This window comes from Macrobrachium nipponense, chromosome 16, assembly GCF_015104395.2.
Source record: "Macrobrachium nipponense isolate FS-2020 chromosome 16, ASM1510439v2, whole genome shotgun sequence".
NCBI lineage: Eukaryota > Metazoa > Arthropoda > Malacostraca > Decapoda > Palaemonidae > Macrobrachium > Macrobrachium nipponense.
This window is the reverse complement of record NC_087209.1, coordinates 37,942,256-37,957,770: the sequence shown is the minus strand read 5'-3', so window position 1 is coordinate 37,957,770 and position 15,515 is coordinate 37,942,256. Positions and strand designations below refer to the sequence as shown.

The following is a 15,515-nucleotide window of genomic DNA, read 5'->3' as shown; positions in this document are numbered from 1 at the left end:
TTTGCCCTAGCAAACAAACACAAATGGCATCTGTCTGCCACTCACCTGGCAGGGGTAAGAAATGTGATAGCAGACGCTCTGTCCCGGTCAGTTCCTCTGGAATCAGAATGGTCTCTAGACGACGGGTCATTCCAGTGGATAAGCCTGAGAGTCCCAGGTCTCCAAGTGGATCTCTTCGCCTCACAAGCGAACCACAAGCTCCCTTGCTATGTGGCCCCCAACCTGGACCCTCTGGCTTATGCCACGGACGCCCTGTCGTTGGATTGGAATCAGTGGAGGAAAATTTATGTTTTTCCTCCAGTGAATCTTCTCTTGAAAGTCCTAAGCAAACTAAGGTCTTTCAAAGGGATAGTAGCTCTGATTGCACCGGACTGGCCCAAGAGCAACTGGTATCCTCTTCTTCTGGAATTGGGCCTCCGACCTCAACGGATCCCCAATCCCAAGCTATCACAATCAGTACAAATGAGGACTGTGTTCGCTTCCTCAGGAATTCTCCAGACCCTAACTTTATGGACTTCATGAAGTTTGCGGCTAATAAAGATGCTAATATTGATCCACAGAATATTCTCTTCCTAGAATCAGATAAGAGAGAGTCAACCATTAGACAATATGACTCAGCTGTTAAAAAATTAGCATCTTTCTTGAAAGAATCGAACACTACAACCATGACAGTTAATCTAGCTATATCCTTTTTCAGATCCTTGTTTGAAAAAGGTTTAGCAGCTAGCACTATTACCACTCATAAATCGGCTTTGAAGAAGATCTTCATGTAGGTTTTCAGATAGATCTGACTGAATCTTATTTCACGTCTATCCCTAAAGCCTGTGCTAGACTTAGACCTTCTCAAAGGCCTACTCGCAGTTTCATGGTTCTTAAATGATGTCCTCAAACTAGCTTCAGATACTGACAACCTCGTCTTGTACATTCATAATGCTCCTGAGAAAGACATTATTCTTATTAAGCCTAGCTTCAGGAGCTAGAATTTCAGAACTGTCGGCTCTATCCAGGGATGCGGGCATGTGGAATTCCTCCCATCATGGAGAAGTTCTACTTGCTCCGGATCGTAGCTTTTAGCCAAAAATGAGCATCCTCTTGCAAGATGGGCCCCTTGGAAAGTTATCCCACTTCCCCAGGATCCTTCTCTCTGCCCAGTATCAACTCTTAGAGCCTTTCTATCTCGTACTTCATCAAGATCCTCAGGTGCTCTCTTCATGAGAGGAAAAAAGGTGGTACTTTGTCAGTAAAAGGTATTAGGCAACAAATCCTTTACTTCATTAAACAAGCCAATCCTGATTCATTCCCAAAAGCACATGATATCAGGGGAGTAGCCACCTCAATTAATTACTTTCAACATATGAACTTTGAGGATCTTAAAAGTATACTGGATGGAAATCCCCGACAGTCTTTAAACGTCATTATCTAAAGTCCTTGGAATCTTTAAAAATTTTCAGCAGTAGCAGCGGGAAACATTGTTTCCCCTGATACTGTTTAGTAGTCGTAGTATAGATCCAGGTCTCCTTTCTACCTACATCATCCAACATGCCTCACCCTATCGCCATGCTACTCGGATATCCTAGCCTTAGCCGCTGAATCTATAGTGGATTGTCCCTTAGTTTTTTTGCTAGGGACATCCACACTTGTACTGATGGTGTACTTCAGTGTACCTACCCTTATTTTTATGCTTAGGGTAGGACACAATGTGTTTGTATATTTTGTAAATATTTTCAAGTAAATTCCTTTTGTTTATATTACACTGCATCATTGTAATTTACTGTGATTACTGTTTTTAAGTACTTTATTTACTAACGTTCTGTTATTTTACTGCTTAGTATAAGTTAGTTTAAGTACTTAGTTTGTATGCTGTAATTGATTTACTTGTATTATATCTAATATTTTACAACTGCTTTTCATTTGTTCCTTTTTTCCCATCATTTTGTCGTTTTGTCTGGTACTCTTTCATAGGCCGACACGAGCTGAGCCCAGAAAAGAGGGATTTTGACGAAGGAAAAATCTATTTCTGGGTGATTGGCTCGTGTCGCCCTATGAACCCACCCTATATGTTTTCCCCCCCCATGCAGGACAAGAGTTTTTAGATTAAGGATGTCCGCTAGGGGCGCTGCTGTCCGTGGTGTCCTCTAGTAGTAGTAGTAGCGGCTGCATCGCCCGTTGGTATCAGCTCTCTCTTAAGGGGATTCTGATTGGAAGTTCTAATTGGTGAATGTCTCGTGGTAGTGATTCCCACTCGCCCCTATTACCATACCGACACTTCTTTTTTAAGAGTGAGCGAGTCAGTTTTACTGACATTTTCTTAATTTGTTTTTCTTGGTAATCTTTTAGATTAATTACCTAGAAAGAATGATATTAAGGATCCTTTCATAGGGCGACACGAGCCAATCACCCAGAAATAGATTTTTCCTTCGTCCAAAATTAACCCATTATATACTATATAAATATAAAAAAAATAAATATATAATAGATATATATATATATATAGTATATATATATATCATATACATATATATATACATATATATATATATATATATATATATATATATATATATATATATACTATATATATATATATATATATATATTATATATATATATATATATATATATATATATATATATATAGATATATCTAATATATATATATATATATATATATATATATATTATTATATATTTATTATATATATATAAATAATAACATATATATATATATATATATTTATTCATTCATTCATCATTCATTCATTCATCAAAGTCAATGAAGTACTGACAACCACAAACTTCTTAATAACGAGAACTGGATGCTACATCTCGATCACAAATTTTGAATAAACTAGGCCTATTTCGTGTCACTTGCTAGCATAGGCGTAGCCTTTTCTGTATTATATGCTTATTCATCTGATCTGGGTGTGATTTATGAAATATAAGGCCGTAAACAAACTAATATCTAATAACTGCAGAAATGAATGCAGCCACATTCAAATAACTTGTATGTAGGCTAGGCCTACGTGACAAAAATACTTATCATAAGGAATTAGAAAAATTTTTGGGCACTAGAAGACAATTATAATATAGCTACTATATGCACAAGAAAAAAAACTCATAATTTTTTGTCCTCTTTCAATTTCGTTAATGCTAATTAAGTTATAGGCTCACACACTGATCTGAAGTTCAAGGTAGATATATTGACTGGGCTACTTCCCGCGAGTACATATATGTACTTACTTTCAAATGTAAATTTAGAATACTAAAAATAAAAATTATAACATTTTTCATATATTGCAATAAAGATGCATCTATACAGTTATGTATTTTTAGAACACATTAAAAATATATAACCAGTTATTTCTTACCTCCTGTAGTATGATCCCTTGGAACGACCTTGAATTCCCTCCATTACTGAAAAAAGCTGAAAGTTCACTGGCATAGGGAGACAGTTGCGCTCACTTCAGAACACTGCTACTCTGCAGAATCAGTGGCGCCAGTCTTTCCTCTACTCTTGGAAAAAAAAAATTTCCTCCTATCTCTCTTGCACACTAGTGCAGATATGTCTAAGCAAAGTCAATTTTTACGTACATATATGCACATGCAGGAAGTAAAGGGTTAAAAGAAATAAAGTATATGGTCTTTGAAACTTAGTAGCCCAGATCAATACTGTTTATAATCTAGAAGTGTCCTAATGCCCCCACACCCCCCATTTAAAAAAATCTTTGAGTTAAACATTATGAAAGTCCAGAAATAAAACTGTTGACGATTTGAACCATTTGATAATATACATACAGTAGTTATAAGACTACATGTATGCATATTAGATATAAATAAGGGATTTGACGTAAGGAAAAATCTATTTCTGGGCGATTGGCTTCGTGTCGCCAGCGAAATACCTTTAATCTATTATTTCTAGGGTAAATGCACTAACACATACCAGAGAATAAATAAAATAAAGAAAAAGGTCAGTATAACTGACCTCGCTCACCCTCCAGGAGGGTGTCGGTTATGAACACTAGGCGAGTAGACCACTACCACGAGCCAAATGCCAATAGAAATCTCCCACTACAAAATCCCTCCAAGAGGGGAGCCGACCCACAGAGTGAGCAGCTCGTACTACTACTACTCCATCCCATGCTGCCGACTGCTGCGCCTCTGGTGGCCATCCTGAGTTAGCAGACAATCTTGGGCGAAGGGATGGGTAGGGTGGGATTTCGCTGGCGACACGAGCCAATCGCCCAGAAATAGATTTTCCTTACGTCAAAATCCCTTTTCTGGGCTCAGCTCGTGTCGCTGCGCGAAATCGTACCAGAGAAATAGCACAAGATTGTAAACAAAAGTAATAAAATGAGAATAAAAATAAAATAAATCAGAATAGGTCTCAAATAAAAGATAAAATATATAAGAATAGACTATAATTGCTAAAAGATACATATACACAGGGGTATAAAAATAGAAATATGCTTAAATTTCCCTTAAATCTAATCATGTTTGTTAACATAAGGTAATTACTATGTACAGGTAAAATTATTTACATGTATCAATGTTATCTGTGTAACAGCATGTATCAAAAGTATAATAGCAATTAATAAAAACAATCAACAATAATAATATATAAGGAAGGTATATGACTTAATATACAAAACCCGTAATCATTATATATGATGTATCCCCTAGCATAAAAAATAAGGGAAACATCCATGAGATCAATGTTTATAATCATTTGTGAGTGTCCCCTAACCAGACAATAAGGGGCACCCACTACACCATCACAAAAGCAGCTAAGACACAAGGTGAATGCAAAATGGGAAACTAGGTAGGAATAGACGAACTTTTGGGTGAGGCACGGTAGAAAGGAGGACTGAATCTTCTACTACAAAACTAGCTAGAGTCAGGGGAAACTATGTTACCCGCTGCTACTGCTGGGAATTTCAGAGCTTCCAAGGACTTAAGGTAGTGACGTTTGAACACTGTCGGCGATTTCCATCCAGTATACTTTTCAACTCATCGAAGTTCATATGTTGGAAATAATTAATTGAGGTGGCTACTGCCCTGACATCATGTGCTTTCGGGAAAGAGTCAGGATTGGCTTGCTTAATAAAGTACAGGATTTGTTGCCTGATGCCTTTAATGGATAAAGTTCCACCTTTTTCCCTCCCAAAGAGGGGACCCGACGAAGATGAGGAGGTCCTAGACAGAAAGGCTCGTAAGGTTGTAACTGGGCAAAGAGATACATCTTGTGGAAGGGGTAGTACCTTCCAAGGTTCCCACCTCATCAAAGGATCTTCATTCTTTGCTTAAAAAGCTACGTTCCGGAGAAAGTAGGACTTCTCCTGTGGGAAGGAACTGAATATGATCCGGGTCTCTGGATAGAGCCGACAGTTCTGAAATTCTTGCTCCTGAGCTAAGCTTAATAAGAATAGGGTTTTTCTTAAGAGCATTATAAACGAGCATGTGTCATTATCGGTTTCGGAAGCCAGTTTTAGAACATCGTTTAAGAACCATGAAACTGACGTAGGCCTTACAGAAGGCCTAAGCCTAGCACATGCCTTAGGAATAGACGAGAAGTAGGAATCCGTCAAGTCTATGTTAAATCCAAATTGAAATATCTTTTTCAAAGCTGACTTGTTTGTCGTAATCGTGCTAGCTGCTAAACCTTTTTCAAATAAGGATCTGAAAAAGGATATAGCTGAATTAAACTGTCATGATTCTAATATCCGAATCTCTCAGGAAGGTTTGCTAACTTTTTGACAGCAGCATCATACTGCCCTCAAAGTCGAATCCCTTTTATCGGATTCCAAGAATAGAATATTCTGTAGGGTCAATATTCGCATCTCTTTTTTGTTTGCCGCAAACTTCATGAAATCCATAAAGTTAGGGTTTTGAGAATCCCTGAGGAAGCGAACACAGTCTTCATTTGTACTGACTGGGAGAGCTTGGGACTGGGATCTGAAGAGGACGAAGGCCCAGCTCCAAAATTAGAGGATACCAGTTGCTCTTCGGCCAGTCTGGGGCTACTAGAGCCACTTGACCCTTGAATGTCCTGAGTTTGTTCAATACTTTCATGAGGAGATTCACTGGAGGGAAGACGTAAATCTTCTCCCAGTTGTTCCAGTCTAGAGCCAGGGCGTCCGTGGCATAGGCCAGAGGGTCCAGGTTGGGGCTACATAACACGGTAGTTTGTGGTTCGCTTGTGATGCGAAGAGGTCCACCTGTAGCCCTGGGACTCTTTGAAGGATCCATTGGAACGAACTGTTGTCCAGTGACCATTCCGACTCTAGGGGTACTGATCGGGATAGGGCGTCTGCTATGACGTTTCTTACTCCAGCTATGTGAGTGGAGGAAATATGCCAACTGAACTTGTCTGCCAGGGAGCGAATGGCTATCATGACGTGATTTAGATGACGTGACTTGGAGCCTCCTCTGTTTATACAATGTACTACACTGCGCTGTCCAGGACTAGCTTTATGTGGGAGTACTTGGGTGGGCGTAACCTTTTTAGAGTCAAGAACACTGCCATTGCCTCCAGTACGTTTATATGGAACTGACGGAACTGAGACCAAGTCCCTTGAACTTTTTTGAACCTGGGAATACCCTCCCCAGCCGCTTAAGGACGCGTCTGTGTGGATGGGTGACCCCTGGTGGAGGGAACTGAAGGGGTACTGACATTGATAAATTCTTGACTCTCGCCCAGGCCGAAGTCGATTCTTTAGAATCAGAGGCACTGAGGATAGTTTGTCCCTGGACCTGACGTTTGCTCGCGAGCGCCAGATTCTGGTTAGGTCTTTCAGTTTGGCTTTCATTAAGACGTTTGTCACTGATGCAAACTGGAGAGAACCCAGGATCCTTTCCTGGGCTCTCCTTGACGCTAGTTTGTGACTTAGAAATTGCTTGACTGACTTTGCTATTTCTTTCCTTTTGGTTGATGGAATCGACAGTGTGGGATGATAGATTCCATTGAATGCCCAGCCACTGAAAGTTTGACTCTGGAGTGAGTCTTGATTTGGTCCTGTTTATTTTGAAGCCTAGATATTCCAGGAACTGAATCACTTTCAGAGTAGCTCTGTTGCATTCCTCGACTGTTGGGGCCCAGATCAACCAATCGTCGAGATACGCTACTACCATGATCCCTTGCGATCTGAGTTGTTGCACTACCACTTCCGCTAGCTTCGTGAACACTCTGGGTGCCACGTTGAGTCCGAATGGAACTACCTTGAAGGAGAATGTCTGGTCTCCTATCTTGAAACCACAGATACGGACGGAAGTGTCTTGCAATAGGGATATGATAGTAAGCGTCTGTAAGATCGATAGAGGTGGTGACCGGCCCCACGGGGAAGTAGGGTCCGCACCTGTGAGATCGTGAGCATCTTGAACTTGTCGCAGCGGATGGCTAAGTTTAAGCGGGACAAGTCTAAGATTACCCTTCTTTTTTGTGAGCCTTTCTTTGGCACGCTGAACAAGCGACCTTGAAATTTCAATCTCTTGACTCGCTATAGCTCCTTTTTGAAGGAGATCGTCTGCGTACTCTGTCAATTCCTTGGAAGGAAGTTGACGGAAAGGTCTGGATGGAGGTGGGTTCGTCAACCAGCTCCAACCCAGACCTTTTGACACTATGCTCTGAGCCCATTGGCTGAAGTTCCACCGGTGGCGAAAGTGAAACAGCCTCCCCCCTACCTGAAGTTCTTCATTGGTTCTGGTAACTGCCTCGGCCTCCTCTGAAGTGCTTTCCCCCTGTTAAAGGGGCCTCCCGATCCTCCTCCCACGAAAGGAACGCTTACCTCTACCTCCCTTACCGAGCGGTCATACTTCTGAGAAGCTTGACTCTCGAAGGCTTGATTGTAAGCTGGAGAGATGGCGTAAGAGGTGGAGGGCTGAGGCTGAGGGGATATCACATAAATTGGCTGTGATTGACCTTTAGAAGTGGAGGGTTTGGGCTGTCTGCACTAACGGTACTGTTGGAACTTGTTGAGGAAAGCGTAGTTGCTTCTTCTGGTAAGGTTGGAAACGCCTGGGTTTCTTTTTGTCCCTTACCTTTAGGAGTCAGGTCTTGCCTCCTCTTAGCCGAAAGGCCCCAACGATCCTTAAGGCTCTGGTTTAACCTGGTAGCCTCTGATTGGACCTCCTTAACCATAGCTTCTGGGAAGAGATCTGCTCCCCAGATGCTAGACGAGAGTAACCTATTCGGTTCATGCCGAATGGTTGCCTCTTGTAGGACATGCTTCCTACAATTCGTCCGAGCAGTGGCAAACTCAAACATATCTGACTGTACCGTTTGAGTCAGGGCTTTGGTCATGAGCTTAAAAATCGGTTCTGATCCATAAGCCATGGTAGCTACCTCAGACATAGCCATAGAATTGATGGATCTGGCTAGACGCGATTTTGCATCAAACTCAGCCTGAATAAGGCTATCTGGGAGCCTGGGTAGCTTTTCACCAAACTGCTCCATAGCACAGTCCGGTTTGAGTTTGCCAGCTGAGAATGTATTCGGCAAGTCTTCCCACAATTCTCCAACTGAGGGGAGCAACGGAGAAGTGGGATCCGCTTCCTTCAACTGCGGTATAGGTTCCCCCTTCTGGGCCGCTGGGATGGTCGACCTCCGCGATCTTGGTTTATGGAACGGGAAGCGGGGTACTCTCAATCCATTGTAAAAATGGTAAAGGGACTCTTAAATGGTTTGTATCTTGGTGTTAGAACAAATCCATGTCCTCTAAACACCTGAGCCTTCTCTCTGAGCCTGGTCTCGTGAGTAGAGGACTGTCTCCTTAGGTACCTTATCGTCCCTGCACCATAGCCGACGGCGTAAGCCTTGCGTAGCCTATGAAACGGAGGCTGGAGGTCTTCCGGGAAGAACTCGAAGTCCTCTATTCTTCGAGTCCCAAATTCCGGTATAGAGATGAGACCGTCTTGGAAGGGGGCGTATGACGCTACTCTCCACGGATTGCTTCATAGAGAACTGAGGTAGTGCGTCTAAACTGGAGGAAGTTGGGATCCACTCGAGTTGGACAGTGGAGGAGAGGCTAGAGGAGCTTCTCTCAGCCCGGCTATAATGGAGTCCTGGGAAGTAATCCTGTCCGACAGACGAGAGATCATTTGCTCCATGCTACTCTTTAAGGACCCAACCAGGTCCCCCACCTGTTGCAACAGGCCAGCATTGGAGTCCAAAGCCGGAGCTGCTGCGGAGGTGGAGGGGAGGCTCTGAATCGGAACCAAAGGTAGCGGAACTGGTGATTCTGCCGGAGTGCGAGATCTCTCTCTGGAGGATTTACTCCTCGAGGACTTAGAGCCGGAGCTAAGAAGCTTTAGACCTGATGCTCCGGGATTCCCAGCCGGAGACTTACGGGAGGAGGATGAAGCCGAAGTCGTCTTCTTAGACGACGACGACGTCTTAGTCAAAGTCATCACCTTAGACTTGACCTTAGGTCTAACCGAAGCACCAGGAGGAGAATATATTTCGTCACCCGTAAAGCCTTGGAAGGATGGAGAGGTTGCAGGAGTAGAAGAAAAACAGTTACGCCCAAGGGTGACCCTTGGGTGTGTCCACCGTACCTACCTCGACCAACAGGTCGTCTATACCTACCATAGGTTCAACATTAATATCTAGGGTCGCGACATCCGTAGAGATATCCTGGTCCTGATCAGTTAACTGAGGTGGCCAGCTGTTGTTGGATGAAGGCGATAGTCGGATCCGCTTCTATCGGGTCGACGTATCCTGTCGCCTTGCCTCCGGGGAAGATTAGTAATGCCAACCGCTTCTCTAGGATGTAGGGCTGTCCCTTGGCGGCGTTTTTCCCAAAACCGCCGACCCAGGCTCGCAGGGTAGCCAGTGCGGTATCTTCTTACGCCGGAGCCTGGAAGAGAGGGCGTAGTTAGATTTAAGAATCACTTAAAACTAAAACTTAAAGTATAACTTAAATTAATTGCCTTAAGTTAATATGATGAAAACTTAAGCGCTAAAAAAGAAGCGGAGCAGCTACTGGAGATGTAAAACTTACCCCTTCCAAAAGCTGGCTCACCAGATCGTAACATATGGTACACGTCTCATGGTACCAGACCTGGATGTCCCCGAGCGGAGTCGCGCATGGAGCATGGGACCGGCAAACTTCGTGTCCACAAGGGTCCTGAAGTGGCGGAACATCCCGGATGCTCACAGTGAAGTGTGGCGGAACATCCCGGATCGTATGCTCCCAGTTGGTGGCCTGTAAGTGGGGAGACACATGAGTATCTTAAAAAACATCACTTACAGTCTAAAGGACAGAAGAGCTCCGATGCATGCCGGAGCTCGGAAAAAATTTGTGCATAACCCCTCCCTGCATCGCCTGAATAGGCCTATAATCCCGGAGAGATCCGGTAAGATATGAAAGGGAGGGGGATGGTTTAAGGTTCTTAAGATAAACTTAAAGATAACTTAAACCTAACACACAAGCAAACCGGACAAAGTCCAGTGCGTAGCGGAGTGTAGTAACTCAGCAAAACGGTAAGGTTAGTAGAGACCCACTGTATGCTCCGGTCCAACACCCTACTGGGTGGACTAACAACTTTCCGCTGGATACCAGGACTCCGATCAGGAAGGAGCCCTAGTAAGATGGGAAAGAGCGAGAAGACATACAGGCTCAAGCTAGCCCGGAGCGACAAGGTAGCGCGGAGGGTGGGCAATCCAGTAACCCCCCGCCCAAACTCCGTACCAACCGGTCCGGACCGAGAAGCCGGAGAGGTCGAGACCAGTCTGGTCTGTCCCGACTCCCTAGCCCCTCCGCCTGAGGGGAGAGAGGAGGCAGGCTTGGGTATAAGGAGCGAGCCCCCATGGGCAGAATCCGACCCACCGCCCCCGCCACCGACTCTTTCTTGGAAAGATCGGGTAGGGGGGGGAAGAATCGATCTGGACAGGCGTCTGGCTGGCCCGTGATCACGAAGTGACCACGAGGCGGTAAGACCAAATACGACAACTAAGCCTAGGACAACCACTGATCAGGGAGATGCTATCGGGAAGCATACTGAACTGAAAAGCGGAGGCAAATAAGCCCACTGGGCCGAACCAACTGATCAGAGAGATGCTATAGGGAAGCAACCGAACTGATGAGCGGTAGTATAGGCTCAAAGAGCCAGGACCTAGGCTAAGCCAGACGCCTAACTAACCTAACAATAATAAAATATACAGTTATATAAATTAAATAAATGAAAGAAAGAAAACAATATAGCAGGAGAAAAAATCCAGGAGTGTACGACTAACCCGAAGGCAAGTCTACCACTCAAAGCTAGTCAGAGGCCGATACTAAGAACCTGGACTAGGGTCTGGATAGAAGAAGCCTACGTAAGGTAAAATACATGCATGCATGACAAACCTGAGTAGACCGTACCCAAAGCGGATAATCATAAAGAGCGAAGATAAATAAGGGGATGTTCTAGGTATGGGAGACCAAGAACGAACCCATCACGAGGCAGAACCATGCTGCCATGCTTCCGACCCCGAGTAGTATTTATACCTAAAAAACGGCAAATACTGTCTCAGGGCCGGAAAAAACCAACTAACCGTAAATACTGAGTACTTAACTTAGCTGCTGCGATAGCTGCACGCTCCATAATAGAAAATCCAATGAAAGGGCACAAAAAAACACAGAGAGAAAAATATCACCCAACCGCTCGTGTGTGCTAACTTGAAAGGATGGCCACCAGAGGCGCAGCAGTCGGCAGCATGGGATGGAGTAGTAGTAGTACGAGCTGCTCACTCTGTGGGTCAGCTCCCCTCTTGGAGGGATTTTGTAGTGGGAGATTTCTATTGGCATTTGGCTCGTGGTAGTGGTCTCACTCGCCTAGTGTTCATACCGACACCCTCCTGGAGGGTGAGCGAGTCAGTTATACTGACCTTTTTCTTTATTTTATTTATTCTCTGGTATGTGTTAGTGCATTTACCCTAGAAATAATAGATTAAAGGATATTTCGCGCAGCGACACGAGCTGAGCCCAGAAATTATCTTTTAAATTTATTGTATGGTTACATATATTTAAATAATTGTAAAGAATTCATAGAATGCTATTACAACAAAAATAATATTGCACTGCAATTTTGAACAATGTGTACATCATTTCCTTCAAAAACTTGTTTCACTTAAAATTTAAATCTCCAGCATTTTGAGTCCAGCTTTACCACAAGTGTTTGTAAAAAGTCAAGAAATTAATCATATGGGAACCTGTGTGATATAGATATGCTGGGTATGACATTTGTACAATTTCTGTAGGACAGGTGTTCACAGACACATGTGTTAAGGATTTCAGCTGGTAGGTTGAAATTTGGTGTATTGCTGTTGTTTTTTTTATATTCATTCTGTATTTTCATATAAAATGTAACCAGTCTTCTTTCCATAAAAATTATTTTTAGAAGATATGCAGAGTACTGAAAGGCTATATAATTTCTAGTTTGCAATTGTATTACCTTCATGACATTTGGTAAGTTGGTGATATTATTCAGTGTTGGTAATGTGCTCTGCGGGGTCAGTTCTGTATGTTTGTGATCACATCAATGTACTAGTTCAAATTACAGTCTTACCGTATTGGAGCTTGTTTTGCCGTTGTTTTGCGTGTAAGTGCCTATGAACTCGCTTGTTCTTGTGTTAGCAATATTAAATGTGCTTAAAGTTTTGCACATTTTTACAAGGCTCAAGAGAAAAGTTAGTGTTACCTGTAGAGAATTGTTCAGTTACATCCAAAATTTTTACCTCCTTTACAGGCAGCAAATGGTTGAAAAGGATAGGGAAATGACCTCATTGAAAGAAAATGCAGAATCACTGGGAACACAATTGATGTTGTTACGTAGCCAAACCCATACACCAGCAGAACGTGGATCTGAAGGAAAGCAGTCCTCTGAGGAAATTATGAAGTATCAGGAATTAATTCAGCAATTGGAAGAAAAGTTGAGAACTTCCAATGTAAGTACTAATTATGTGCAGTTTTACAAATGTATATATAATAAAGTATACTCTCTCTATTATACATATATGTAAAGTGAATTTATTTATTTTATACATGAAGGACAGAATTTACTAGTTACTGTATCCCATGACTTCTTTTTATAAACAAATTATTCATTGCATGTTACCCCTGTAATCACTTACTTACATCAAGAAATTTTTCATGTGCATTTAATCATGTATGCATTCCAGTCAAGTGGCATTATAGCCTTAAAGTCAATTGTTCGATAATTACAAGCACTGCAGGGTAACTGCCAACAATTTGCCTTCCTGGGACACTTTAGACAATACTAAGAGTTCTTTGCTGTATTCCTTCATCCTCCATCTACATTACTTTTTGCTTTTTAATTTCCATTCATTCCTCTTGGTCTCTTCCCTCTTAGCAGTCCATCTCCATTAAATTTAACATTGCCAGTTTTCACCTCTCATTTACAAACTAGTTCTTTAAGCCAGCCCTGCATGAGCCATAATGTGACATGATCTTCTGAGGTGGGATTATCTTTTTCTCTTATTAGCAAATCCATATGGCCTCTGAGAGTTTGGTTTTTAGCTCAGTAGTCAGGTCAACTAATAAATAATAATGATAGTTCCTGAGCCACATTCTTTTTGTGTCATAACAAGGCATACTTTATTGGCTATTGAAGTTGTATACCAAATTATTTTTCTCTCACTTCAGAGACAAAGTATACTTGCCTCTTTTGTATTCCTCCCTGATATACATATTCTCTTTGTAAGTTAATATCAGAATTCATTGTCAAGAAGTGGTTTTGCCACTTTTTTGCTTTATAAGTAACTTACCAAGTAATTACTTAGCTATTGATTTCACTACTAGTGTGGCAAACCCTAAATTCAGAATATAGTGCCAGTGCGATCATTGCATAATAGGTGACAGGTCCCACCCCGCTACACGGGTCCTTGATAATGACAACAGCCAGTGGCTTCATTATGATTTTTGCCATGTGGGCGATAACATCACCTGTGCTTGCAGTAGACCTTTTTCATTGGCTGTTTACTAAATGGTTTATTTGTTGGAAGTCAGTAAAGTGTTATCACTTTCGTTTTTCCAGTTGCTGATCTGTTAAAGAGTTCCTTCAGATTAGCCTTTGTTTCTTTTAATTTTGTCAATTTTGGACGTCTGGGTCACTGACAATTAGCTAAGTTTAACTGTGATGAAATGGCATTCTTTTACAACCACATGTCAGAGTTATGAGAAGGAGATATCTGTTATATATTACAGAATATCCTTTTCATTTAGTTATGTCTGATCCAAGCATTCTAGTCTTCACTATGAGGCAAAGGATGTGAGATAGGCTAGCTAATCTTTGTGGGCTATCAACAAGATGGCTGCCAATATTACAAGACATTCCACCTTACTTTCGGAACTCATGAACAGCAGCATATCAAGTTATTATGATATACAAGAGAAGATATTTTTCATATACTGTACAGGCAGTCCCCGGCTTACGACGCTCCGAGGTTACAACGCTTTTCAATTATATTTATCAGAAATTATTTCCAGGTTTAAGACGCATATTCCAGGGTTACAACGCTTACAACGCTGATCTCGCTGAAGAAATATGACTCCAAAAATGCAAAATAATCAATATTTGAAGCTTTTTTTTTATGAAAAATGCAATAAGAATGCAGTTTACATAGTTTTTATTGCACCCAAAGCATTAAAAGTATGGTTTTCTTAGGATTTTTGATGATGTTCCGGCTTACGACGATTTTCGGCTTACAACGCGTCTCAAGAACAGAACCCTCATCGTAACCCGGGGATTGCCTGTACTATAGAATATCCCTTTTCATTTAGTTATGTCTGATTCAAGTGCTGTTAGCTTTTGCTATTGTAGTAGAGGATGTAATGGTAGACCAACTAACTTTTGCTGTGCCTATAACTGTGCATGACGACTGCACAAGGCGTTCTCCCTTACGATCAGCAGTTATACACAACCGCATATGAAAGTTATGATATAGATAAGGTGATATCTTTCATTTAATTTAGAATATCCCTTTCATTAGTTATGTCTGATTCAAGTGCTCCTTGCCTTTACTGTTGTTGCTGAGGATGTTGTTTTTGTTAGGCTAGGTAAATCTTGCGATGTAGCACATGTGTAATAATGGTAGGGAACAGTTATTGTTTTTTCTTGCGAGATTACTATGATGAAAATAAGACCTTAGTAACTTGCATGGAGTTAATAAAAAAAATCAGCTGTTCAGGCCAAGTGAGGTCTTAGCCTAGATCAGTGGTTCTTAAACTGGGGGGCATGCCCCCCTAGAGGCATCAGAAATTCCCAGGGGAGGCACGAACCCAGGGGAAAAATAAAAAATTACTTACTTATATTTGTTATTCTCTTAAGATTGAGGAACTAATATTCAGAAGTTTAATGAAAAAATATGAAAGTATCACCTTATAACGTTAATTTCCTATCTACTGCTCTTGTTAGACTTGTTGGGCTTACCGTGTACTACTGTAATTAGTTACCTCCCTCTCTATCCCTTGAAACCTCCTTCTCTTTCTCTTTTTTTCATTTTCCTTTAAGTATGTGTG

At 41.8% G+C, this 15,515-nt stretch overlaps 1 protein-coding gene across 1 annotated transcript in view; it reads left to right on the top strand.

The window, feature by feature from the left end:
* Positions 1–15,515, top strand: part of LOC135195676 (golgin subfamily A member 2-like) — a 212,058-nt gene that overhangs the window by 169,650 nt on the left and 26,893 nt on the right. Inside the window, exon 12 of the mRNA XM_064222066.1 lies at positions 12,724–12,922. Within this exon, the coding sequence (XP_064078136.1) occupies positions 12,724–12,922 (199 nt within the window). The remainder of the gene's footprint in view (positions 1–12,723; positions 12,923–15,515) is intronic.